The following is a 27,615-nucleotide window of genomic DNA, read 5'->3' on the forward strand; positions in this document are numbered from 1 at the left end:
CCCTGTCCAGCCCCCAGATTTCGCTGGTTCTGAGACTGGCTCTTTGCCTCAGCCTGCCGAATATCTCTTCAAGTTGGAGAAGGCCATGCTGCATCTTTAGCCTCCAAGCTGAACAATCAGAGGTCAAAGTTTTCCAGCTGTTAATGTCCATTCCCAAGGCCTTTTGATTTCCTCTTGCAGATCTCACATATACTTTGAAAATAATTACCCCATCTGAGCACTTGTTATATACCTGCTTACGTTAGTAAGACTGCTCCATACTAGAAGATGTAGCTAACTATAGTAACCTTGTCAATTGTTCCTATGATATTCTGAAACCAAACCAGTATTAAAGAACCATTAGCTCATCAATCTTCTCCAATAAGTTTAATAACATTATTTATACTAAAGTACTAAAGGGATTTAGCTTTAACAAAAACTAACAATCCAATTGAACTAGCTTGTCTCTTTATACTTGAAATAGCTACAGAAACACTGCACTAAGATCCCTGACTTATCCCTTCCGGCAGCATGAGTAAGTCCTAAACCTCTGAACTGTTCTACATGAAATTCAGTCTGCTGGAAACATTCATCTCCCATAAGACAGCCACAGATAAGAATGCAAATCAGTGACACAAATATGTTCACACCTTTACCCCCCTGCCCCATTGCCAGTAGCTGAAATGTGCAAAACTGCGGAAAGACAAAACTTGTAATTCAGGTAGTCCTTCATTTATGATGGTAATGGGGTCTCTGTCCATCACAGTTGCAAGTTGTGATGATTGTGAAACGGGTTGGTCACAAAAGGAGTCCCCAATACCTGGCCCGTGGCCCAGTACTACATTTGCATAAGCGGTGCATGGATATACGAGACCATCCTGTTCTCCCCACGCTGCCAGTCTGCAGAGCTGGAAAGATTGGGGACCGCTGGGTCACCTGACCAACTTGATTTTACTATCTTTTTTGCAGCAGTTTTTAAATGAACCAATGGTTTTGTCAAAAACTGGAAGCAGATGCTGTTTTTTGTTAAAGACGTAAACTGGAATGCTGCAAACTATCAATGAGGGTCCAGCTGCTGATCACCCAAAGTTTAGCCATGTGACCTTGAGGGGAATTGAAATTTCTAATCTGGCCTTAGGAAGCTCCCAAGTAGGTTTATCACAACCATGACTGGTTGCTAGCCAACCAGATGTAAGTCAAGAATCACCTGTTTAAGCAGAAATAGACAATGACCACCCTTTAGAATATTAGATTCACTGCTGCCTCTGACCCCTGCTAGGCTTTGAACAGCACCACACTGAAGCAGATGATGCTGTTTTAATAAACTGACTTTAATCAAATGGAAGAAAATTCAGGTTTCTGAAAAGGAAAAAGGAACCTTTGAAAAATTCAGCCCAAGCCAAAATATCCCAAAATTACACATGTTCAAAAACAAAAAGAAAAAGGTGTTAGAGCAAAGGAGAACAGAGGGGAAGAAAGGTGATTATGAGAAGCTAAAGAGACTAAGAGTAGGGGAGAGGGTGAGAGAAAGAAAACAGAAAAAATTATTGGACAATCTTTCAAAACTTGAAAAACAAAACTGAAACAATATGACAAGAGAAAAATGAAAATGGGTGGAGCATTTTCAAGTTTACCTGTAAAGAACTGAGGACAGAGGGAGAAAAAAACAAATTAAAAAAACTTAGCATGACAACTCCAGAACACAACAGAAGAGGAGACTGTGAAGATCATCTTGTTTGTTGGTCTGATTTCACAGCTTCGCACCGTGCCTTCTCTGGATTTGCTTTGTTTGTCGTGGCCACATCCTTGCGGGGTTTTGTAACAAAGAAGTCTCTCACATTCTCCTTTGAGTAGGAAAAAAGTCTTTGAACTGGTAGGAAATATGTGAAGACAAATTTTGCTTTGCTCTTTCCCCCTCGGGCTGTTTTTGTGTTCGACTGGAGAGGTGGCATCATCTCTCAAGCTTTTTCATAGCCAGGCCATAGCTCGGAAGAGGAAAAAACTGAGACAGTGTTAGTTTTTGAGGAGCATAATAAAGAACACAAAATGCGCACGCAAAACCTGAACTTTTCATCTTCAGAGGAAACCATCTGTTAAATTCATCATTATAAAAGTAGAAAAACATGGGTTGGTTTTTTTTCTCTTAAGAAACAAGGAATTTGCCTAGTATTATTTACAACTTGTAGCTTCTGTACAAAACCATATTTCACATATATTCACAACTAGCCATATGCGCTTAATGTACTGGTGCCTTTTTCAGATCTGTCAAGTGGAATAAAACAGCGCCTGGTGAGACTTTTACCAAAAAATAATAATAATAATTAAAAATAAATTAAGGTTTGCTCTGTGGCTCAGGGAGAAATCTTCTAGCTTCCTGAATCCTTACGACAATGAAGAAATGGTAACACACAAGGTGGCAATTTCCATCATTTCCCATAATTATTCCACAGATTTCCAACTTTTTATCCTGGCAATTTCAGACTACGGGGGGGAAGAGAGACAGGGGCTCTAGCAACTCATGGATCTTGACATGAGAGGAAGGGGCGGGGGGAGGAACAGATGATTGTAAATGGTGCAAAACTATTCTTCCCTGAAATCTCCTTTCCCTGTTGCTGGCAAACCCCCAAGACTCCTTAGACCGAACTCTCTGCTCTTCTGCTTCCGGTGATCTCAGATGCCATCTGATGTCCGTGGATCTTACCCTCTTCTATCCAAGTGCGTTGTGGACAGCGGGTGAAGTGGCAGAGCAAGTCCCAGCTTGCCCACAGTAGCCAACTGTTAATCTGATTTTATATACATATATACACACACAAACACAGACATATATATCTCTCTATATATGTACATGTTAAAACAGGCTAGAAGAGGGCAGTGGGCTTTTTTTTTTTCTGCTTTCAGAAATTGGCCAGGACCGCCAAGCTCTGCTTGCAGTCAATCTTGGTGGCGTCGGGACTAGTGTACACAAGGGACAGAGCTGCAAGGAAAGCTTGGCACTCCTCCTCGCTCTCGAAGGCCAGCTCTGACACAACGTAGGAGACCGGAAGCACCGGGCGGAAACTGAGGGAGATAAAAAAAGACACTGGTGAATGGGAAAGGGCAGCATAGGAGAAACTATGACAAGCAGCACATCCTGCTGATGTGTGGCTCTTTACCTTTAGTTAACCTGGCAATAGGTGGAAACAAAGTCAACCTGTCTTTCAAGTTTTTCATTCCTGTATTTCAACTGACCTCGGAATGTCAGCAGCAAAGACATACTTATTGAGGGATGGACCTGCATATAATATATGCTGCTTGTGGACTTGGCTACAGATATTGGTTGGTCACTGAGGGAAAAGTGCTGGACCAGACAGACTTCTGGTAGAGTTCAGGGGTTTCCTTATATTGGAAAGGGGAGAGATGGCACTATTCAGAGGCTTTGAGTATCGCCACCAATCGCCACTGCCACTATCACAAAAATGACAGGTGTTGAGTTTAAACTGCCTTCTACCTTTTAATGGAATGGTTCTGAAACATGGATCAAAGGAGGGGGAGGAGAAAGAAAAAAGTACTCCTTAGAACGACTCGAGACGAACAGATTGGGATGCTTGAGAATGGAAGCTGTTATATTTCTCATGCAAACTCTAGTAGAGATCATTTCAAAAAAGATTTTGGTAAGATTTATTTTCTTGGTGTGTTTGCTCATCATGCTGCCAGCATAACATATCAGTGTGATGTGCTCTTTTTTTAAAAAAAAAAGACTGATTAGCCAAACCAAAAGAAAAGGTTGCAAAGAGTTAGTCATGACTCTTGCTCATTATGGAGAGCAGGAGACTTGGACTCAAAAAAAGGAAATGATGTCTCTTCACAACAAATAGGGATAGCATTATAAAAAATAAATAAAAGTTGTGCCTCACATAGTAGAGAAATACTCTGCATCAGAATAATTTTCTATGGCATTCTTGGTGACCAAGACTATTTTAAAAAAAAATTTAAGAAGCAGGACAGCGGGTGTAGAAGAGTACTAAGTGAATAACTAACACTTATAATTATTATTTAGAGCACACTCAATTCTTCCTGCCTCCCTGGTCACTAGCTATTCACTACCAGAGACAAGCATACAAAATTAGAGATTTTATCATTCACGAAACATTTTGCTCCTGTGTCTTGGCGATTTCTTGCTCCTAGGCTACAGTTCCTTTCTGCACCAAAGCTACCTTGATCCAACCACCGGGGGAGGGAGGGGGCTGGACCATCTCTACGGCAGGGCCAAGCATCGGTACAGCACCTTGCGTCCCTGTCTCCCTATCTTATCTGCCCATAATGTGGGAATGGAAAAGGCCAGAAATGGAGAGACTGGCTCTTAACTTAAGGCTGTGAGAGAACCAAGATGAACATTCAAAGCATAAAATGGAAGAGCAAAGCATAAACCACGAAGGCAACCTGAGGTCTACTCTGATTCTCCCCACAACCACGTATTTTCAGTTTAGCTTTGCTTTGTCTAATGGCTTATTTTACTACTTAATTTATATCTCACCTTTATCTCTGAAACTCAAGCCAGCGTATGCAATGCTCCCGCCTCCTATTTCCCCCATAAGCATAATCCTGCGAGGAAACTTGAGAGACTTTCCAATCACCTGCCGTGCTTAAAGGAGGATTAGAACCCACAATCTCCCAGTTTCTCGCTCAGCCCCTAAACTACTTAATCGTCAGGTACCCAAATAAAACTACAACCATTTTTCAAATGAACATGACTTCTAGATTCACATTTCGGAGTCAAATATTTCTGCAAAAGAATTTGTTTTCTATCCAGGCGAATCAACAAAGTTCTAGCGACCTGGTCATGAAGGACAGCCAAGCCAGTTTATAATTAAACATCTGGAATGCTTGCCTAACTAGACTGCAACCGCTGTACTTACCTGCCCAGGGCACAGACACCTTCCTTGAAGTGGCTGAAAAGAGTACCCCATTTGACCCACTTCTTACTACTGGACACTAATCTGCCCCTTTGCTAGACATTGCAACAAAGGTGGAACGGGAGGGAAGTGTGCAGGTGTGAGGCATCCCCCTCCCATTTAAACCTGAGGACTGGTTCAGCTCCACATACGTTTTGATCATGGCTTTGAGGGCCGTTTTCCTCTCTCGTTCAGCAAACTTGTCAATGAGGTAGCCGGACATGCAAGGGGCCTGGCGATACAGGCAGAAGAAACGGTGGTAATTGGAGAGGGCCCAGGCAGCTCGCAAGGCAAGGGCATGTGCCACACAAGGGTCCGTTTTCAACTCCTTTGTCAGGTAGGCCAGCTCAGTTGTGATATCTGCAGGAGGGAGAAAGGCAAGTCACCCCAAAAATTTCACAAATTAACCTGTTTCTCACTTACAGGCATTCTCCAACGTATGACCACTCATTTAGCAATTATTCAATATTACGACACTACTGGAAAAAAGCAAATTACGACTAGTCTTTGCATTTACGATCGTAACAACATCCCTGTGGTCACATGATTGTAACCAGGACACTTTCCAACTGGCTATCTTTGTAACAGTTGCAGTTCCAGGGTCACATGATCATCATTTGCAATCTTACCAGCCAGCTTCCATTAAGAAAAATAAATGGAGAAGCCAGCAGGAAAGTTTGCAAATTGAGATCATGTGATATCTGGCTTAACAAATAATTTTCCAATTTCAATTGGGGCTGTTACTCAAGGATGACCAGTACTTTCATCATGAACTGACTCAGGCTAAAATATTCATTCTTCGTTGCTTTAAGACTTACACCTGATTGGGTTTGATCTGCTCTATTAAATCCACTTTAGTATTTAAAATTATCTTCCCCCAAAGCTTGTCTAGAATTTTAAGTCTCCTAAAGTGACTGACATTAGCTATTATTGGGAAAAATGTTTTGAGGAAGAGGTACAGAGTCTGGGAACCTCTGTACATCGCTTGGGTTAAACAGGCAAAGATCACAACATGGCCAAAAGGTTTATTTAGACTGTTTGTCAGAAATTCTACACAACATAAGGATTCTCAAATGTTGAAGTAAATTCAAAGACTAGCCTCAAAAGTCTCTCTCCCAACATCCCCACACGCACCTCCAGAGTTCTTGGTAAAAATGTAATAAAGAATACGGTAAGCAGTGAATTCTCCAACATTTCCTGGAAGATTCTCTGCATAAAGAGACTTCAACTGTGTCTGGCACTGGTTGAACTCCTCATGATCACCCTGGAAAAGATAAACCATCATTATGGAAAATATTTAAGCTGTCACATACCAGAACCTTTGCTAGAGTACGATAGCAAGCTGAACAAGCCTGAGCCTTTTGGAAAAGTCTGTTAAACTAGGAAAGGTATCAAGAAAAAGGAGGAGGATCAGCAGCAAGGACTCAAAGGATAGCGTCAGGTGCACATAGATCCCTATCGGAATGCTGCCATCCCGGTGGGAGCGCTTCCCCCCTCCAGTGAAATTTTATGATCTTTCCCAGTTCTGGTCTTTACTTTGATGTACCTTCCTGGGAAAGGGAGGGGGAGAAGAGGAATGAGCCTGGCGCCATCTATTTTGTCTCGGATCCAGAGAAAGGAGTACCCAGAGAGAAGAGTACCCGATGCCTGAGAACCACTTATCTGAGAACCACTTATTGTCTTCTCAGCTCGAAGTTCTCACAACAACTTCACATCTGTGGATTGGCTCGTCTGGAACTGGACAGAGGGAGGTGTTTCTACAACTTTTAACCTAATGTTTCCCAGTGGGAATTTTAGATCCTCCCTAGTCTCCTTGCTCAAGGGATGGGGTGGCTCAGTGGCTAAGATGCTGAGCTTGTCAATCAGAAAGGTTGGCAGTTCGGTGGTTCGAATCCCTAGCTCATGTTACTTGTCCCAGCTTCTGCCAACCTAGCAGTTCGAAAGCATGTAAAAATGCAAGTAGAAAAATAGGGACCATTTTGGTGGGAAAGGTAACAGCGTTCCGTGAGCCTTTGGCATTTAGTCACACCAGCCACACGACCAAAGAGACCTCTTCGGACAGTGCTGGCTCTTCAGCTTTGAAACAGAGATGAGCACCGCCCCCTAGAGCCGGAAACGACTAGCACATATGTGCGAGGGGAACCTTTACCTTTAGTCTCCTTGCTATTACTATCTCTCAATAAAAATCCTTTTGAAATGCTGCTTGTTTCAAGAGTTCTGCTTTTTGGAGGGGATTAGGAGAGGCAAGACCTTACAGACAGCAGTGATAGATACACCAGTGCAGGAACTGAAGGACCAGGTTGAGAATGGATCACAAAAGGAGAAAATCTATCTCTGTGGTCAACTAAGAGCTGATGGTACAGGTAGTCCTCAACTTACAACAATTCATTTAATGACCATCCAAAGTTACAATGGCACTACAAAAAATGACACGGCCGTTTTTTACAGTTACAATTGTTGTGGCATCCTCATGCTCACATAATAAAAAATTCAGAGGCTTGACAACTGACTCATATTTGTGACAGTTGCAGTGACCTGGGATCATGTGATCACATTTTGTGACTTTCTGACACGAGGAAGCCAGATTCACTTAAGAACTGTATCACTAACTTAACAATTGTAATGAATTACTTAATAACTGTGGCAAGAAAAGTCATAAAATGGGGCAAAATTCACTTAACAAATGTCTCACCTAGCAAGAGAAATTTTGGGCTCAATTGTGGTCGTAAGTCAAGGATTATCTGTACATAATCAACAATCAAAATCTGAGCCTGACAAATACATGCTCTTGTATTGCCATGTAGTTATGAGTAAAACATAAAAAGACAAATGTACATTTTATGCTCTGCCAAATATAGAAGGGGCTGCAATCTTTATGCCAAGTTTATCTAATATTACACTATATGTATACTGGCTTGATCCAAGAGGAACACATACATCATAAAATAAAATGAATTGTTTTTTACAATCCTTAAAGAACATAAACTGCCCAAATATTTTGGGGGTAGGAAGGTGTACATGGTTAAAAAAAAAGAAAAGAAAGAAAGGTAGGAAGATAAAGTTCTTGAATAGGACTTCCAAGTCATCTCTCTAGTCATTTTTCTGTTTTGGAATCTATGCAGAAAATTAAAAGCCTATTTTCAAAATTAAAAGCCTATTTCCCCCCCAAATAATTTCCTTCTACAACTAAGAAATAAAGAGGGAAATGACTTCTCCTAAATCAGATTTACGCTTTGTGGGAGTATCACATGCTATGACTGTTTCAATATATTTATCCACTATTAGTGAAGTTAAATCATTTCAAACTCAAAACAGATTATTTCAATTTCAAAATGGTTCAAATGATAACATTTTGCATGCCACTACATTCTTTCTTTCAAAGTGCACAGATATCTAATATTTATGTTAAGAAGAAGCCAAATAGGGGAAAGATAGCGATTGATAAAAATGGAGTTAAACCTGGATCCATGGAGCATTAACTTATTAGTAGATTATACTAAGTCTTACCTTCTCCAGAGCTATTCTGGCATGAGTTTCATATACTTCCACAGTGAATTCTGCACGGATTCCTTGAACCTAGACAAAGCCAAGGGAGAGATTGCCAATAATTCATATATTAGCTTGGGTGACTTGAAATTTCTACATACAGCAGAAGAAAGGGGTTGGAATAGACATTCACTTAATGCCTACCACTATAGATTCACTTAATGACTACCACTATGAATTATAAAATTGAGCCTATCACATGGGTGACCCACTTTACAACCATCACGACATAGGACTCTAATGGGCAGGGTTCCATCACAATTGTAACTTGAGGATTATCTGAAACCCCTTCAATGGTCCCAAAACAGGTGTAGATTAAGGGTGGACTGTGAATATCTTTTATTTCCAGGGGATATTCCAATTCCTATTTCTAAAATCTATTTGTTTTTAACCCTTCGCAACAGAAGGCAACAACTGGCAATGGAATATAGGTGAACAGAGTAAGTTTTAAGTTACTGCCCCACTAAGGTCATATCGATGATCATCTATTGACAATGGGCTACATTTAACTAAACTAGCTACCAGGTAAAGAACCAGGGATCATTCTAACATACTTAAAAACCCAAATTCTTATTCTAAAGTAACTGAAGTTCTTCTAACTTCTCCACCTACAAAATGACAACTAGCAAATATATTAAGATATATTTTAGTCTAAGTATCAGCATGAAGTGGCCACATGTGACTTAACATGGTTAAATCTAATTATGGTTAAAATATAGCTTAGTATACAAATTGTGAATTGAGCCATGACTTTCTGCCCCCTACTAAGGCCTGAATTGGCTTACTGTAAGGTCCTGGCGGATTGATTTCATCTGCTCGCAAGCATAAGCATAATCTTGCTTTTCTTTCCAGTGGGATTTTACTGCAGATAAAGATTTTTTAAGTACCTGGGAGAAAAAGAGGAAAGCAGTTTAAAGATATCTGACAAACATTAAACAACTTCTGAACAAGTTCTGGAATAAAACTGGACATAGTCCAGGAAACAGAGCCTTCAAAAAAGGACAAACAAAATATTTTGTACAAACAGACAGGAACTGCTGATGGAGGAATGATGACTACTGCCAAGATTGCAGGATGGCATAATTGACTTCCTGGATTAGCCTGCACTTTCTGTCCAAGGAATATTCAACACGACTAACAGAATTTATATTAAACAGTTCTCCACCCTAACCCCACCCCCAAAGAACACACACCGTTTGTCATTTCCTGCCTACTAATAAAAAAAAAGCCAGTCTGCAATTCAGCTAGTCCAAGGTGGGAAGCAATCCCCCTTTCTGGACCAGTGGTGGCAGGGGGAGAGAAGGGATTATTTTTGCGCAAGCAGTGAGTGAATGTGCACAACTCCATTTATGCAAGCGGCAGGGGCCTGGGCCCACCGCTCCCACAAATGGAACTTCACACGCATGTGCTCTCGCCTGCTGATCACACAAGTGGAACTGCGTGCATGCACACTCACCCGCCACTTGTGCGGCCTAGCTCCAAACAGCCCCTGGCTTGGTGCTGCGCCACAGCCTGGGGATTAGGAACCCCTGGAAGAAAGGACAGATCGAAACAGAAAGCAAAACAGAAGCAAAAACATGTAGTCCTCGACTTACAACAGTTGGTTTAGTGATGTCCAAAGTTGCCATGGCACTGAAAAAGCTAACTTATGACCACTTTTCACACTTATGACCATAGCTGCATCCTCATGGGCATGTGATTTACATTCAGATGCTTGGCAATTGGTTCATATTTATGACTGTCGCAGGGTCCCGGGGTCATGTGATCCCCTTTTGTGACCTTCTGACAAGCAAAGTCCATGGAGAAGACCAGATTCACTTAACAATGGTGTTGTTAATTTAACAACTGCAATGATTTCACAAATATGGCAAGAAAAGTCATAAAATGGGGCAAAACTCACTCAACCAATTTCTCACTTAGGAACATAAATTTTGGTATCAACTGTGGTTGTAAGTCGAGGACTATACTAGGCAGGCTCTTTTTTTGCTTTCCCCTTGGTGGTTACTCACTGAGAGAGGCCGGACAGTGGAGGGGTCTGGAGCACAGGTGAGGCGCAGGTAATGCTTTGTGATATCTTGGCAGGTGCCCACAATCTTCAGCTCATTCCAGTCAAGGCCATCAGAGCCAACAGTGTCCAGAGCATTGATCTGTAAGATAAGAGGTTCCAGACGCAGCTTTTTGGGATGAGTTCCATGCTGGAAGCGTGCTGCCCTCCGTTCCTTCTTGAACTCCTTTTCCGGGTCTTCATAATCCATAGTGTTGCGTTTCCGATTGCGCTTGGGAGGAGGACCTTGGTCATGTCTAGATGGATAGAGAGATGAACTGGATGGGCTGCTAAGACCCTTATACAAAATCTTCCATGAAATACTTACAAGTGCTTGTGCGAACTTTTTTTTAATACTAATTACTGTAATCATAGATCTTCATGATTATTACTGCTGTAATATCTCTGTTCACTAATTACAATTTAACACAACATAAGCACTTCAGAGTATGAATGGATGTGGGAAAATGCCATAGGATGTAGAAGAATGAGCAGAGCTAGAGTCAAAAAGCTATAAGCAAAGGAACCCTGCCAAGAAATCCAATGAGCTGGAAAACTGATGCCAAGAAGGTAAGGAGAACCTATGAGGTCTCTAACAAAATGATTTGTTATCTGCAACCTAAAAAAATGAGACCAGAAATGTATAGAGAAGCTGGAGAAATCCCAAGACAGCTAAACTAATCAAAATCAGAAAAGACTTTTTAAGGCTACATTTTATTTTCATGTATAGCAATAGAGTTATATATGGTACCTTTCCACAGTGCTTTGCAGAGCGGTTTATAGAGTCAGCATATTGCCCCCAACAATCTGGGTCCCCATTTTACCAACCTCCGAAGAATGAAAGGCTGAAGCAACCTTGTGCCAATCAGGATCGAACTCTGTCTGTGGGCAGAGTCAGCCTCCAATACTGCATTCTTACCACTCAGCCACCACAGCTCCTCAGTATGTATGAATGTAGGGCCAAAACTGAAACTTCTGAAAAATTCTATATCTCAAGCAAAAGCCACATCTGCTATACAAGTAATCACGTGTCAGTAGGACAATCTCTTTAATAAAACTGGCTTAAATCTGGGCTGGGCCTCATACTTCAATTATCCAAATTCCCCAAGGATCTTGCACAGTAGGACTGGCATGTGTTGAGGATTTTCTGTGTGACAGTTCTGGACACAGCATGGCTGCTTGCATGATTCCGTTCCTCTGAAGGCCAAAGACTAAAAATTTCTTACAATCACTCTTACAAGTTCTATTTCCAAATCCCCTGTTAGCAACCAGCAATCACACCAAAGGCCCTCTCCCCATGCAACTTGCCTTTTTCCTCGCTGTGATCTCATCCGCCCTCTATCCATGTGGCCTCCACGCCCTCGGTTTTTCTGAGCATTCCGGCGGCCACCTAGGCGACACTCATTTCCAGAATAGGAGCTGTCTGAATCTGAATCACTATATAAAGATGAAAAAAGAATTACCTTTGGCTGTTATGTTAAACTCAAAGCCCGGTGGTGTAGTCAGCCGACCCAAAAAACCTCAATAACATGAACAGTATTATTGGTGCTAAAAAGTAATAAGTTCCCATTACAGATAGTCCTCAACTTAACAATAGTTCATTTAGTGACTGTTTGAAGTTACCTTTTCACACTTACGACCGTTGCAGCATCCCCATGGTCACACGATCAAAATTCAGACATTTGGCAACTGACTCCTATTTATGACAGCTGCATTGTCCCAGAGTCATGAGATCTCCTTTTGCAACTTTCTGACAAGCAAAGTCAATGGGGAAACCAGATTTTCTTAACAACTGTTACTAATTTAACTGCAATGATTCACTTAACAAATGTGGCAAGAAAAGTCGTAAAAGGGCACAAAACTCATTTAATGTCTCAGTAATAAATTTTAGGCTCCATTGTGGTCGTAAGTCGAGGACTATCTGTAGCCTTGGTTTGTAACTTTTTTCTTTAACACCCCCCCTCCCCCCGAAGATTCTAGCTCTAGTGTAATAGGCATGGCCACATCAAACAGGTGAAGCCTTGCAGGATCTAACCTGAGTCAGTCACCAGGACCAGGGGTTTAGTAAGTTCCCCAAGGATGAGCTCCAGCACAAGTCCGAAAGCTTGGAAGACTTACAGCTGTGATCCTGGTAACCAACTCAGATTGGATCCTGCAAATTATTCTGGGACACATGTATTTGCCTTCATTCATTAGGTGCAGTTATAATCTCCATAGCTGTGCACACATATGCAAGAAATGAAGTGGTAGTTCCAACACAGAACCAACGGAACTGCAAGGTCCAAGATGACTGTCATAAATATATTCTATTCTTTTGACCTCCGTTATTTACCTTCTTCGGAAGTGGCGACTGGGAGATCGGGATGACGACCTTGACCTAGAACGTGAATCAACACTTGAAGATGAGCTATTTTCCTTCATGAAAACATTGCGGTTTCCAAATTTGGTTGGGAAAGCATTCCCACGAGTCCGACCAGTCCCAGCTCCTCCGCTACCTCCCCCTCGCTGGGGCTGAGAATTGCCACCACCACTCCTCTGCTGCTGTTGAGCAAGACTTGACTGCATAGAGGCGCGTGGCGAGTGGACGGAAGACACTTCCCAGCGCTGCTGTTTTTTCTTGGGGCTTTCAGCCAAGTTGTCTCGGCCCAAGCTACAGAAGGAATAACAGATCTGCTGAATCTTAAGAAATGGTTTTATGAATGAGCAAGCTACTCACCATGGCAACTAAAGCATCCATTATATGCACTCTAAACTCTAAAACATGCACACCAGCTAAAAAAGTTCAACATGTGATACGTTAATTCCACCAGGTGCAATCAAGTCCACCAGCCTCATTTGCCTCTTAAGGAAAATATATCCTTAAAAAAAGAACAGAAATCTTGGGTCTTCTAAGCATTTCCCCCTTCTTAAACACTTATAACTGGTCACTTAGTGAATGTCTGAAATTATGACAGACCTCCTCAGAGCTACTTACGATCCAGATTCAAAGTTCTGACAATCAGGATGCTCTTGCGATCACGTGATCACATTTTGGGCATCCAGCAATCTGCCCATTTTTAGCCATCTCCAGTGTCCCGCAGTCATATGAATACATGTTATCATGTTTTTTGTTTTTTTGCTGAAAACCAATGTTTGTTTCTGGCAAAAAATGCCCATTTTGAACAATGGACTTGTTGTAATAAAGATAATAAAATAGACACAGTCACATCTTGACCCACGTAATGACTGGTACAACTTATGACCATAATTCAGAGCTCAATTATGGTCATAAGTTGAGGACTGCCTTTATTCAAATCTCCAGTCAGTGACTATGTTCACCGCTCTCTACCTGATCACTATCTTCTTTGCCTCTTGTCTTAAAATAATACTATCAGGAGAGAAATACACACAAAGCGCTAAGCCAATTTGGCTTAATTTATGCACTAATAAAAAGATCAAATGCCCTCTGTCTCAGCCTCTGCTCCCAAAGCTACCTACCCAGGCAATGGTTCCCTGCTCCAGTCAATGGTATAGGCAGTGCCATCCTGCAGCCTGGCCTGTAGGACCTCCTTAAGCAGCTTCTCAGTGCGGTCTTTGTCCTCCTCCGACTCACAAGCTGTGAAGCAGCGCTGGACATACTCTTTCATGTCCTGTGGCCAATCTTCAGGCTTACCTGTGGAAGAACTATAAGGAAAAATAAAACATTAAAATAGCAAGGCTCCACCAATACATTTATTTAACTGCAATTCATACTTTAGAAATGGGTAAGATTAATTGGAAACTAGCTAAACAGTTTGCAAAACTTCCCTGACGGGAAGCGTAACTATCTCAGTATGCAGCTTGTTCCATTCCACCTCATTTTTTAAACACAGTATGCTCCACAATTAAACATTTGCATGCTTGTCTCATTGGCCCAATTGTTCCTGGGTCATATTGTCACATAGCAATTCATATTCAACCAGCAATCTGAATAACCCTCCTACGGCCTTAACAAGTTGCTACAGGTCCTCCTTGACCTAGGATCACAATTGAGCCCAAAATTTCTGTTGCTGAGACAGTTGTTAAGGGAGTTTTGCTCAATTTTACTAGCTTTATTGCCACAGTTGTTAAGTGAATCACTGCAGTTGTTAAGTTTGAAACACGCTTGTTAAGTGAATCTGGCTTCCCCATTGACTTTGCTGGTCAGAAAGTCAGAAAATGTAATCACATGACCCCTGGGACCCTACAACCATTATAGGGTACAGCCCAAGTGGCTGACTTTTGATCACGTGACTGTAGGAGATGCTGCAAGGGTCAGAAGTGGAAACCATTCATGAGTCACTTTTTTCAGTGCTGCTGTAACATTGAACATCACTAAACTAATGGTTGTAGGTCAAGGAATCCCTGTATTCCTTAACCAACAAACCCAACAGCCATGAACCTTAACCCTTAGCATCCAAATATGTAGGCCTAACAGACCTGGCAGCACTAAGAACTGATTTAGCTCCTTCTCTCCTCTTGACATTACTCTTTCCCTCTCAGTGTATCATAACCTATCTAATGAGAAAGGGACATGCCACATTATCACACAATTCCTCTGGATGTTGAGAATGCTCTTTTACAATTTTTCAAACATCCTCATTGAAACACATATGGCTTTATTCCATACCTGTACTGAAGGTATTCCATACCTTCACTTAACTAGTTGCTTAGTGACTGTTCAAAATTACAACAGATGCCCAAATATGGAATTCTGACAGCAGCACCTACTGTGGCCACATCTCCATATTCTGAGTGTTTGGCAACCGGCTCATTCTTATGGCCAGTTACAGGATTCAAGGTGACCACGGTTTAAAAAGTCATTTCCAGCACTACGTTCACAGAGAATGCATTTTTCAGCACTACGTCCACTTTATAACCACTGCATAAAAGGTAGTAAAATTGTGTGTCGTGTGGATGCTCCAACTTACAACCACTATGACTTATGATGGAAATTCTGAGCTCTACTATGGTCATATGTTGAGAATTACCTGATGGATCAACTGGTGGTATCAAATAAGACCCTTACACTCCATAAAATACTGAAAAGGGGACTATTTCCTAAGATCCCTCAACAAGAACATATAATTTCCATAGCATATTCGTCATATTTGAAGCACCACCATGTCATTTAAAATATATTTCTGCTCCTCACCCAAAATATGTCACAAAATCAGCCACCTAAGAGGACTCAAGGATAGTTACAAGCCAACATCTATGATAACCCCAAAAACAGCACCAGTATTTTGAGGCTTCCCTGCACCACTTCTGGCACAATTTCTGATACAGGAGGAGGCCAAGGATGGCTCTTAGGTTAGCAATCCCTAGCACAATTTAACAAATTTCAAATGAACGGAATCCAATATATTCTATTAACATTATATTTATATTATTTAGACTCTAAAACCTCTAAGGATGAAAAGCAGCAAGAAGTTATTTCCTATTAGGATTATTATTGCAGATCCCTCCCCCCACCCCTGCCCCGGGGATTTGCTCAGTCCCTCATCTGAATTTCTTTCACTTTACTAAGCATGGTAAATTCTCTACTCAAAGACAACAAGACAAGAACGAAAGGAAGTTTTTAGGACATTCCCACATTCTGCTCACACACCAAATTATTATCTGTTTTGATCCTCTATCCTGATTTTATCATTGCTTAAACCCCATGAGGTAAACTGCCTAGAGATACCTGGATGATTTGGGCTGCATATAAATAAACAAATGAAAAGAGAGGAAGGTTGCAAACCTGTGATTGTGACGTTTCTCTGAATTCTGCTGGGAGGCAAAATTTGGATGCTGCTGTTGCTGCTGCTGCTGCTGTTGCTGTTGCTGCTGCTCCAAAGAGCTGAAGTTCTGATTTGTTACTACAAAGGGACGTTTTGGAAGATTGAATTTTAGACCACCAGACCCAGGCGCTTCTGTTTATAAAAATAAAAAGGAGATATATATATATATATATATTTTCATATATAAGGAGATTTTTTTTTCAGATATAAGTTTTCCCCCCAAATTCAATAGTCTATCTCTCTAAATCTACACATAAATCTTCCCCTCAAGAGAAGCAGAGGCACCAAGGATTATTTTAACGGATTTTGATACTCCCAACATTTGAGACAGCGTATGTGAGGAAGCAGCCTTATGCATTTAGAAATGCCCTTATTACAGTACCAAGAATATTTTGTGCATTTTCATAAACATTATAGGATGATATCAAGTACCATTTCCATTTTAAGCCGTATATAACTCTTGCCAAAACTCTTGAGACAAAGACATAATAGACTGAATCCACCGAGCTTCTAACGTGAGTGAAAGGTTTTCCACTTGCCCACCGGAATGCATAAATTCCTACCAAACTCCTATACCATTATATTCTCCTTTATCAATTTATTCATCAGCTTTTGTCTATTTCCATTCTTAATGCTGAACTAACAATGACAACAAAATCATGATTCTAGAATCTAGTCATTTTTGCTGCTTGAATTTGGCCACACAATCTTTGAGGTACGTTAAGATGCTCAAGGCTACTTGTGGCTTGCAGGATATCCACTACATCCTCCGGGGACTAAAATGTCAGCAGCAGGGAAGCCCCAATCATGGTGGTGTTTCCCAAAGCCCAAATAAAATTTCCAAGTTCAGTAAAGTAGAAACTTTTGCACCATTGTCCAACAGTAATGAGGGGGAAACTGTGTATGCACAATGCCAACAATTCCTCTTTTAATCCATAATAGAAACTTGATGTGAATCAAAGATGGTTTGATGTCTTCTTGAAGCCAGTAACTCTTTAAAAGTTGGATATTATTTATTCTATATTAGAGAACATTCTCATTTGCCAGCTTAGCTAAATTTGTTACAAATGGCTTGGTAACTGTTTCTATAGGCTCAATCCAACAATGAATGAAAGCTCCTTTTTGAGTATGACGCAGGAAGCTAAGCATTTCAGAGGCATTTTCTTTTCTCTTTCCATCTCCCTACATGCTAATAAACCTCAAAGCAGAAATTACTTGATTAAAGCAAAAGCTTTAAATCAGTGGCCGCCAACCAATGGTCCATGGCCCACTGGTGGTCTGCGAGAAAATTTTGCAGGTCCAGGGAAATGTCACCCCCAGAGCACCCCCCACATGGCCCGTGGGAACCCTCCCTGCCCACTCACTCCTTACCTGGCAAACTTGCCTGCTAAGTTGCTATTTTTCCTTTTTTTCCCCCAGCCATCAGCTGTACTGCTGTGCCAGGAGATTTAGATTAGCTAGAAAGCAGGAAACCATTGGATTTCTTGCTTTCTAGCTAATCTTTAGATTTTCGGCTCTGCTTTTAAACTTTTAACCTTCCTTAGGACTGAAGCTTCTATTATTCAGTGCAGACTCAGGTAGCCAATGGCAAAAAGATAGATTTCTGAATGAATCTGTGATTCTGTTAGCAATTCAATCTGCCTGCCTGCTTTGCCTGATTTGGGGTCAAAGTTCTATTTTTATTATAAAAAATTCAATATTTACATATATAGTGTGTTGTGAGTTAATTTTGTGAGTTTGCTTGCTAGCAAATTTTATGTGACAGACTCAGGTAGCCGATGGCAGAAAGCTAGATCTCTGAATGAATCTGTGATTCTGTGACAACTCAATCTGCCTGCCTGCCTTGCCTGATTTGGGGTAAAAGTTGCTTTTATTAAAAAAATTCAATATTTACATAATTTTTATATTTACATACAAGCTATGCCCAGCCAGTCACATGACCAAGCATATGTGTGTGTGTGTATGTAGAGAGAGAGAGAGAGAGAGAGAGAGAGAGAGAGAGAGAGAGAGAGAGAGAGAGAGAGAAAGGGAGGGGGTTAGATCAGATCCCTCCCTCCCTCCAACGCTCACAAATCAGTCAAAATTTGTATTAGTGGTCCCCAGGATTTAAAATTATGAGTTTGGTGGTCCCTGAGGTCCAAAAGTTTGGCAACCCCTGCTTCAAATTATGCCAAAGAGAATGAAATACACCAGAAGCTGGAAATAATGCTTCCTTCAGCTACTGCCAACTCCCCTTCCCAGTAACGAAGTCCCTGAAAATGCTTTGCCTTCCTTTCCTGAAGGCTTATTCAATCAAGTCCCTCCACCTCTACTCCCAGAAGCTCACGTTTCATGCGGTTCCACAGCTGCTGTCCTTTCTTGGGCTTGGCTGCTTCCTGGTAAGAGTGCTGCTGCTGGTTATAGGAGGCACTTGATTGGTTTGACTGAGAGTGCAACCCTCCAGGAGGACCACCCTGCTGCTGCTGTCCCCCAGAGCCCATGGGTAGGTTGCTATGCTGTGAAGGGTGGTTGGGATGCTGCATAGGGGACTGTGGCGGGTTAGAGATTTGCATTTGCTGAGACTGGCTTGAATACGACATCCCTCCATCTTCCATGCCTGGGACTGGAGGCTAGAGAAAGGAGATTTGTGCCATTATTACCTCTGCCAGTCCCATTTTTATAAACAGTTAAAAACAGAGAACTTACAATGGAGTTGGGGGTTGAGTCAACCCTTCTCTCTTTCTCTCTCTTTTGTAACCTGATATAAAGATGGACAACTTCCATTTTTTCCATACTGTTATACTAAAGCCCGCATTTTCTGTGACTATCAAATACAATAGCTGGTGCCAACAGAAATACAGTCCAATGCCCCGAGGACCATAAACTGTTCCACTTGTTTATTTACTTCTTCCTCCAAAACCCAAGATTTTTTAAAGTCCTGCTTTTATTATTTTTATAAACAACTCAAGATAGCAAACCACCTATTTTCTTCACAACCACCACTCTGCAAGGTAGATTGTGCTGAGAGAAAGAGAGGCCTAAGGTCACTTAATCAGCTTTCGTGCCTGAGGTTGGACTAGAACTCCAACTCCTGATTTCCTAGCCAGCACTTTAACCTCTAGATTAGGGGTGTCAAACTCCCAGCCCGTGGGCTGGATGTGTCATGGGCTGGCCACGTCTACACCAGGTTTAGCAAAGAGGAAAAAAGTCCCGATACATCACATGATGCCACCGTGATGTGAGTTGGACACCCCTGCTCTAGACCAAACTGTTCCTCATCTTTCATAATTCCAAAGTGCCTGCTCACTGTCATCAGAGAAATAAGAAATTAGAAACCACTGATGACACAGGATTAGAATGCAATATTGTAGGCTAATTCTGCTCACAGTCTGGAGTTTGATCCTGATGGGCTCAAGGTTGATTCAGCTTTCCATCCTTCTGAGGTCAGTAAAATGATTGTTGCAGGCAACATGCTGACATTTTAAATTGCCCAGAGAATGCTATAAAGCACTATTGAGGCGATATGTATGTAAGTGCTATTCCTATTGCGTTGCTTTGTTTAGCTTCTGGATTCACAAGCTTATTTTTATGTCATCGTTATCTTTCCTTAGACTTCGTTAACTACTGCACCATTATCAGATGCTGCTGAAGCAACAGATTTGAGAAAGGGAAAAGGCAAATTATACCCCCATGTTGTACAGTATACAACTGTCTGTGCTTATCAACTGCATGCACCAAGGTGGCATTACCAACCAGAAAATTTGCTCATCAGCACATCACACTGAGATGACAGCCAGAAACCTTTAGGAAAGTATCAGAAAAATCAAATCCTCTCACTGCTAAGCCATCTCTTCTTAATAATCAGGCATGATATTCCGCTCTGAAAAAAAATCGGGGCCGGCCAAAGAGACCCCCGCCGCGCGCCCGGGAGCGCCCGCTGCCTTCCCTCGCCAGGGCCAGGCGGCGGCGTGTTGCACGGAGGCTGGTCTGTGGCTGGCCCAGCTCCTTTTCCTGCCGCTCAGCGGCCTCCGCTCGCACCGCCTGGGCTCCACTCAGGTATCCGGCTGGGGCTGTCAGGAGTTGCTACCGCCGGCGCAGCTCCCACGCGGCTCCAGTCCCACGTTGCCTCGGGAAGGGAAAGGCAAAACCAGGAGCCGCTGCTGCTGTTGCAAGCGCCGCGGCGGCTCTTCCTTTTGCCTTTCCTTCCTGAGGCTGCGGACTGGAGCGCGTGAGCCGCGCCAGCAACTCCTGACTCGGGGCCTCCGAGGGGAGGGGAAGGAGGAGGAGAAGGGGTGGGGGGAAAGGAGGGGGCGATTCCCCAAAAAATCGGAATTCCGATTTTAATCGGAAGAATATCATGCCTGATAATATAGTACTCAGAATTTCTCAGATGAATTTTGAACCTTTTGTGATTAGATCTGTGTATTTACAATATATCCCCACTGTAAATAGGGGATTTCTTCTATTTCTTAAAATAGATGAAAAGTAGTATTTAAATAAAGTGAAATTTATTACCTGACTCATGCTTCCTTGGTGCTGCCCAGGAACTGGTGGCTGTTGGGCTGTTGAGGAATAAGAGCCTGAGACACCATATTGCCCAGAAGAACCATATCCAGAGTAGACATTTTGCTGGGAAAGTAAATCATGGATTCAGATCAGTGAAGGGATACTTTACACAATAGACAGTGTACAATTCTTGTATAAAAGCAAAAGCTAATTGGGTTTCCACTCAAGGTCTTCTCTTGCTTGGATTTCATTTAGTTGATTTCTGGAATTTGGAAATTCCAGTCTCTCATTGTACAATATTTATGAAACTTTTGCATTTATCTCATATATGTACAGTACACTCCTGTGGTTAAGCCATTTCCCCGCGCCCTTGTGAACAGCTTTTTCACAAAGTTAGTAAGTTCTGCTCTGTGACTTAATTAGCTTTTAGAACCCTCTGGCCCCCCTGCAAGGCTGCCTGAAATTGGCAAGACCCAAATCAGTTACACACCCAAGGATTTTGCCCCTAATAGTCTCTCTAGGAAACAGCAGGAACTAGCACGTTCATCTCAATGTGTATTCCCCATTGTGGGCTTGCACTGTGGATGGGGGGGAGGAAGGAAAAGGTTCATTCCATGAACTGAGGTCCTTGCCATTTGGGCTCACCCAGCAGGAGGATCCCCAGAACTGTGAATATACTCAGGGTCAATTTCTGAATAAATATTTGCTAACAGGTTTGTTGCCATTCTTTGGTATCCATCCTCCAAATCCTAAACTAAGTTTTGGCACACAAATTAGCAGCAATGAAGATCTATTTGCTTTCATCACATATGACCATTTTGGGATCAATTCTATTAAAAATTGTATGGGGTTGGAGGACATAACTGAATTTTCTCTGGAAAATTCAGCCTTGCCTCATTTTACACAGGTAGTCCTCAATTTATGACAACTGAGCCCAAAATTTAGGTTGCTAGGTGAGAAATTTATTAGGTGAGTTTTGCACCATTTTGCAACTATTCTTGCCACATTTGTTAAGTGAATCACTGCAGTTTAAATTAGTAACACCGTTGTTAAGGGAATCTGGCTTTCCCAATGACTTTGCTTGTCAGAAGGTTGGAAAAGATGATCACATGTCACCGGGACACTGCAACTGTGATAAATATTAACCAGTTTTCAAGCATTCGAATGTAAATCATATGATCTTGGGGGTACTGCAATGGTCATAAGTGTGAAAAATAGTGATGTCACTTTTTTCAGTGCCACTGTAACTTCATTAAACGACCTGTTGTAAGTTGAGGACTACATGTATTCTGCTTTTACAAGACTTAAGCCCCTCTCCTAGTTCAAGACATCCTAAAGGGAGCTTGTGAGGTTAGTCAAAGCCAAATGCTATTACTTACCATAGGATAATAGTAATTATAGGGGTAGAGATAGCTGTATTGTTGATACCACTGGTAGTATTGCTGTTGCTGCTGCAGAGATTCTCCTTGCTGTGCTGAGTACTGTGAAAAGTAGCAGAAGTGTGTCATGAACAGACCAACCCACTACTACAAAGTGAAAATAAGGGTACTTCTCTAACAAGTCCAAATCTTTTCCTGATTGATTTCAGGATGGCAGATCCGGTGACAGTCCAGTGCTTAAGAATCCCCAAAATGCAGACTCTAAAGCCATTTCAGTATAAAGAGGTTCTCTTCTCTATAGTCCCCAATTTAAAAAAAAAAACAGTGTGTTCCACTGTCTCCATCAATAGAATACTGGCATTAGCTTCATTCATTTCCAGCTTCCCCACTTAAGACTCTCCTCAGAATACTAGTTTTGAACAGAATTTGATTTTTTATTGATTTTGAAATCCCAAGTTAGCAATAAACAAAATGAAGTAAATTTTAGTCTCAGTCTTAAATGACCAAGGCTGATTCAAACAATTGTATGTTTTCAAATTATAAATTTAAGACGCAAACAGTAATGCAAGGGCACCTAAAGAATCATTAGCTCCTTTTTACCTGTGCATTAGCTTGACCGTTGGTGGCCCCTTTACTGTTGCCAGAAGCAGCTGCAGCATTGGCCTTGCTAATATTAGCCAGTGCTTGCCGAGCCTTCTCCCATTCGGGGTTCTCATGCATTGGGCCTTCCATCCCGTTTTCTCTGGTGCTTGCAGTACCCAAGTTGTACTGTGAAACCCTATAAAATAGGAGAGAAAATAGATGAAGAAAAGAAAGTTGCTGGGACTTTTATTCCCATATATCATTGAAATCACATAGCAATTTCAACTTTCAGATATGTTTGTCTTCAGTTTACAGGACTCACTGCCCAAGGGTGCCAACAAGAACATCTAGTAAGTTTCATTTGAATTCAGGTTCAGTCTAATTGTTTTTCAGCTCCTGAGTCATCACAGAAAATCCATCTATATAAACATGAGCTATTACGACTTTAGAGCTTGCTAAAGAATAGTGTCAAACCAGGTCGAGAAAACATAGTGAAACAGGAAGAGGTTCTGTTTCATTAGCTTCACATGATTATAAGAGTTAAAATTACCAGAGATGTTATGCTTCTCTGCTCATGGACCTTAGTCAATATATAATGCCAATTTCAATTATACCTGTCAATCCAGAAGCTATGTTTTACTTCATTTTTATGTCAGTTCCTAATTCCGCCTTGAAATAAGGTTAACAAGCTCATGTAGACTATTATCTGCCCATCTATTTGCGTCCAAAATATTTACCTTGTTCTCCATATAGTATACCTCAAATTAATTGTGAAACAAGCTTTCAGCAAATTTCTCAATTCAAGAGACAGAATAACAATCAATTATATGAAAGAATATTACCAAGTACTTGCTTTGTAGAAATCGGAATCTTTGGTAACCCCAAGATAGCCAATACTTCCCTCACTGCTGCTTCTCATTAAAAAAACAGTATTCTAGGCATAGTTAAGCTTGGTTCCATGGCCATAGATGACAATAAAATAATCAAAAGATTTCTGACAGTTCAACTTCACCAAAGACAAATTCCTTGTGTTTCCAATCACACTTGACTAATAAAGAATTCTATTCTATTCTATTCTATTCTATTCTATTCTATTCTAAATAAAAGCTGTCCTAAGTAAGCCTATACATTACAGGTATTCCTTGACTTACAACCATTCATTTAGTGACTGTTCAAAATTGTAATGGCACTGAAAGTGATTTATGACTGTTTTCTACACTTACGACTATTTCAGTATGCCTGTGGTCACATGGTCAAAATTCATACCCTTAGCAACCGGCATGTATTCATGATGGCTGCAGTGTCCCAGGGTCATGTGATCACTTTTTGTGATCTTCTGATAAGCAAAATCCATGGGGAAGCCAGATTCACTTAACATCCATATTATTAACTCAACCACTGCAGTGATTCATTTAACAATTGTTGCAAGAAAAGTCATACAATGAGGCAATGGTCACTTAACAACTGTCTTGCTTAACAATAGAAATTTTAGGCTTAATTGTAGTTATAAGTTGAGGACTATTTATATAAACTTTTTTGCTCATCACTCTTTTCCTACATTTGGCCCTAGGATGTTAGACTGAAACTCCCAGTATCATTCACCATGCAGACTGACATTGGAGAGCCAGACACTGCCGACTTGAGATTCAAAAACTTTGTGAAAAATGACATTACAGTATATTCCTGTTTACTTGATTTTTATGATACACATTTCTCAGGTACGTCAGGATAATTAACATTTTTAATGAGACAGTAATTTTAGATTGTTGCTAGAACACAATCAGTTGCATATTCCAGATCCAGAATTGTGTGATTTTTGCCTCCTCTTAAATGAGAAACATGCTTTTCCTGCCAGCAAGAATAGAAGTGCCTTCTGTGCTGTTTAGTATAATGTACTGAGAAATTTGGCTTCTCCCATTAGCAAATGTGTTTAGTCACTCCAACTGGCAAGCATAAGTAGTTTTGCTCAACTAATTACCTAGACATACTTTTTTCTTAGTTTCACAATTCTCCCCCTTTACAACATATGTTATGATAAATCTGTAAAATGATACTGGATTTTGTTTTTCAAGAATTAGAATTTTTATTCATGTATGTGAGCAATACCCCAAAAAATAGTTTCACATTTCATATTAAGAATCTAAGAAAGTTTTTCTATTTTTTTCCTTTTAAAAAAAAATAAGTTTGAAAGCCTGCCCTATTATTATGTTTTGGTGATAGGAGTAATTTTAAGAGAGCATTTATGCCTAGCTGTCTTACAACCAAATTCTGAGGACAGCTCACAATAAAAATAAGAACAAATTAAAGCTGTTTATATGTCACAAAATAGTCAAAAATAAAATTGTCAATATTCATGCAAATTTTACCAAGACAAAATGACAACAAAATTCAACATTATTTGCACAGGAATATATTATCAAGTAACAAATGAGCCAAAACCAATACTCACCCACATCTGATGGCTAAAATAGTTATATTTAATTGGAAAGTGTTACTTAACCTATCCTTCTACCATGATATCTTGATGGTCAACTACGCAAGACCTATAAGCTTGTGATATCATCAGCATTATGATGTCATAAGCAGAATGTTAATTTCAACTTGAATCAAGTCAAAGAAAAGGGTTTTGCTGATTTTTTGTTACAAAATACTGCTTTTCAAATTAATACAAGTACACTATTTCAATTACATCAAAATAACTCAAAATCAGAGATTTTTCACGAAATCGCATTCTTTGAAGATATAAACATCTTTAGCTAAGATTATTCACTCAGAAAGCTATTGCAATTACAAATCTTTACTGATGAGATTTTTTTTACTCTATAAGGCTTGTTATTTCCAATATCTAATTTATAAAGTCCTACAGTATTTTATCTAACTTTAATTATTTTACTTATTTAAAAATCCACACCGACTACCAACAACCCAAATCCAAGGAAGTATATTAGTTTTAAAGCACAGGTGTCAAACTTGTGGCCCAGATGCATCACGTGCTGGCCACACCCACCCCTTTTAGTGAAGGGGGAAAAAGTTGATACGTCATCATCATCATCACTGTCTCAAATTTGACACCCCTGTTTTAAAGTTTAAAGTGTTTTATAGCAAAAACCAAAGCAGTTATCTTCAGAGAATATGTTTACATTATTGAATAGAAATTATCTTTTCACATGCAAAATGCAGTTAGTTCCTAGAAAAGTTAGATCAACCCTACAAGTTAGCAATAATTAAAATATAAGGTTAGATAATAATAAAAATGCAAATCCAAATTTATTACCGAAAAGGGTAATTCTGAAAAATGTGAAAGAAATTACACTATTTTTTAAAAAAAACATATAAACAAATCTGAAAGCAAAACACATTAAAAAAAAAACTAAATTGAAACCCAAATATTGATAATTCCTGATTAGCATAACAAAATTTGCATTTGAGGTATCCTAAAGATACTGCAATAATTATTCCTTTTACCTGAAACCTCCCACCCTTGGGAATTTCGTTGGAGTTCCTATCAAAAAAGTCAACAAGTGTTACAATTCAGTAGCCTTGCCCTTCCATAAGTACAAAATGGATGCAATTGCTTTTCTTTCCTCTTCCTCAGTTTTAAGTTTGACTGTGATATTATTAGTTGTAGGTTAGAATCCTCACTTTAGAGATACAGAAGAAAAAAACCAACACCTCCTAGAATCTTTCAATTCAGAAGTGAATAATTTGTATTTCAAAATATGTTGCTATACCAGCAGCCATTACAGCAGATGGGAGTTGGTCCATCAACATCTAGAATGTTGCATGTTACCTATTTTTAATCACAACATGGAAATATTAACGTGCTTTTAAAAACAAACACCCACTTAAAAATAGTACATCGCTTCACATAAACAATGCCAAGTAATAAGGCTTTGCTAGTAGACACCTATTTCAAATCCACTCAACCATAACCCAAATCAACTCTTCCCTTCACCACGAGCTGAAATTAAAATAAAAGTTTGCAATCACCATTCTGAAGAATGCTGGTCTCCTATATTGGCAGCCATAATCTAATTCGTAGAAGAGGCAACTGTAGGTATCGAACGGTTGCAAATCCACAGCCTGGCAAGGTGTCTTTTCTTCGTTCTTCTTCCACAAGTAGAGGCCAAACAAAGGAAATTAGCCAGGGAACAACAGGCACATCTCAAGATCGTGGATACACCTCTATAGCACACCTCCTGATGCTCCTTTTCATCATAGGGCAAGCCAAGGGTTCAAGAACCTAAAGAACTTCAGATTTCACAACTAGTAAAGGGACCCCTCTTCAAGCTTCTTCCAACAAAGCGAGATGCTATGTAGTCCTATCACCCCGCGTTCCTTCTGGGGTTTTATATTCTTTGCGACACACGTGAGGCCCTTCTGTAGAATAACATACTCCCCCCTTTCGGAAGCATTAAAGGCTAAGATCCCCCCACCCTCGGGGCCCAAAAGCTTCACCCTTGGCAGCAGATCCCCGCCGCCCACCCTTCCCTGCTACCCCCTCTCAGGGCCCGAAAAAGAGTCCCACCAAAAATCGCTCGCTCGCTCTCTGCCTGCCTACCACAGGCACCCCTGCACGAGCCGCCCTCGGCCTTCCCAACCTCACGGCACTTACTCCGGGCAGTCTCGCTGCCCTCGCCCACCCACTCCCGACTGCTTCCTCCTCTTGCTCTCAGCCTAACGGAAGAAGCGGCAAGCCACCCGCTCAAGCTCCGACCGCCTCGTCTCCCGTGACAAAAGGCCTCCACAGTCCGAAGCAGGCCGCAGATTTCTTCGGCTCGAGTACGGAGCAGAGGAACCCTATCGCTTCCCAAAATGGCGCCCGCTGACTCTTCCCTTCCTCTCCCAGTCTCGGCTGCCAGACTCCTTCCTTCCGGTTGCCCCCA

General features: G+C 40.9%; 2 protein-coding genes across 2 annotated transcripts in view; one reads left to right on the forward strand and one right to left on the reverse strand.

Moving 5' to 3' along the window:
- The window catches only part of EPS8L1 (EPS8 signaling adaptor L1), a 197,659-nt gene that overhangs the window by 114,898 nt on the left and 55,146 nt on the right, over positions 1-27,615 (forward strand). The gene's annotated exons all lie outside the window — the stretch shown is intronic.
- Positions 1,290-27,598, reverse strand: LENG8 (leukocyte receptor cluster member 8). The gene is made up of 15 exons (XM_026677431.2): positions 26,720-27,598; positions 22,748-22,925; positions 22,148-22,249; positions 20,778-20,891; positions 18,610-18,892; positions 16,244-16,415; positions 13,978-14,163; positions 12,833-13,150; positions 11,809-11,937; positions 10,466-10,757; positions 9,242-9,343; positions 8,418-8,486; positions 6,045-6,174; positions 5,063-5,270; positions 1,290-3,036 (listed from the first exon to the last, which is right to left on the reverse strand). The coding sequence occupies exons 1-15, from the start codon at positions 26,755-26,757 to the stop codon at positions 2,874-2,876; spliced, it is 2,484 nt and encodes an 827-aa protein (XP_026533216.1). The 5' UTR covers positions 26,758-27,598; the 3' UTR covers positions 1,290-2,873.

The sequence above is a fragment of the Notechis scutatus genome, chromosome Z (genome assembly GCF_049901735.1).
Source record: "Notechis scutatus isolate UNSWTSFEM ecotype Mainland chromosome Z, rNotScu1.2, whole genome shotgun sequence".
Classification (NCBI taxonomy): Eukaryota; Metazoa; Chordata; class Lepidosauria; order Squamata; family Elapidae; genus Notechis; species Notechis scutatus.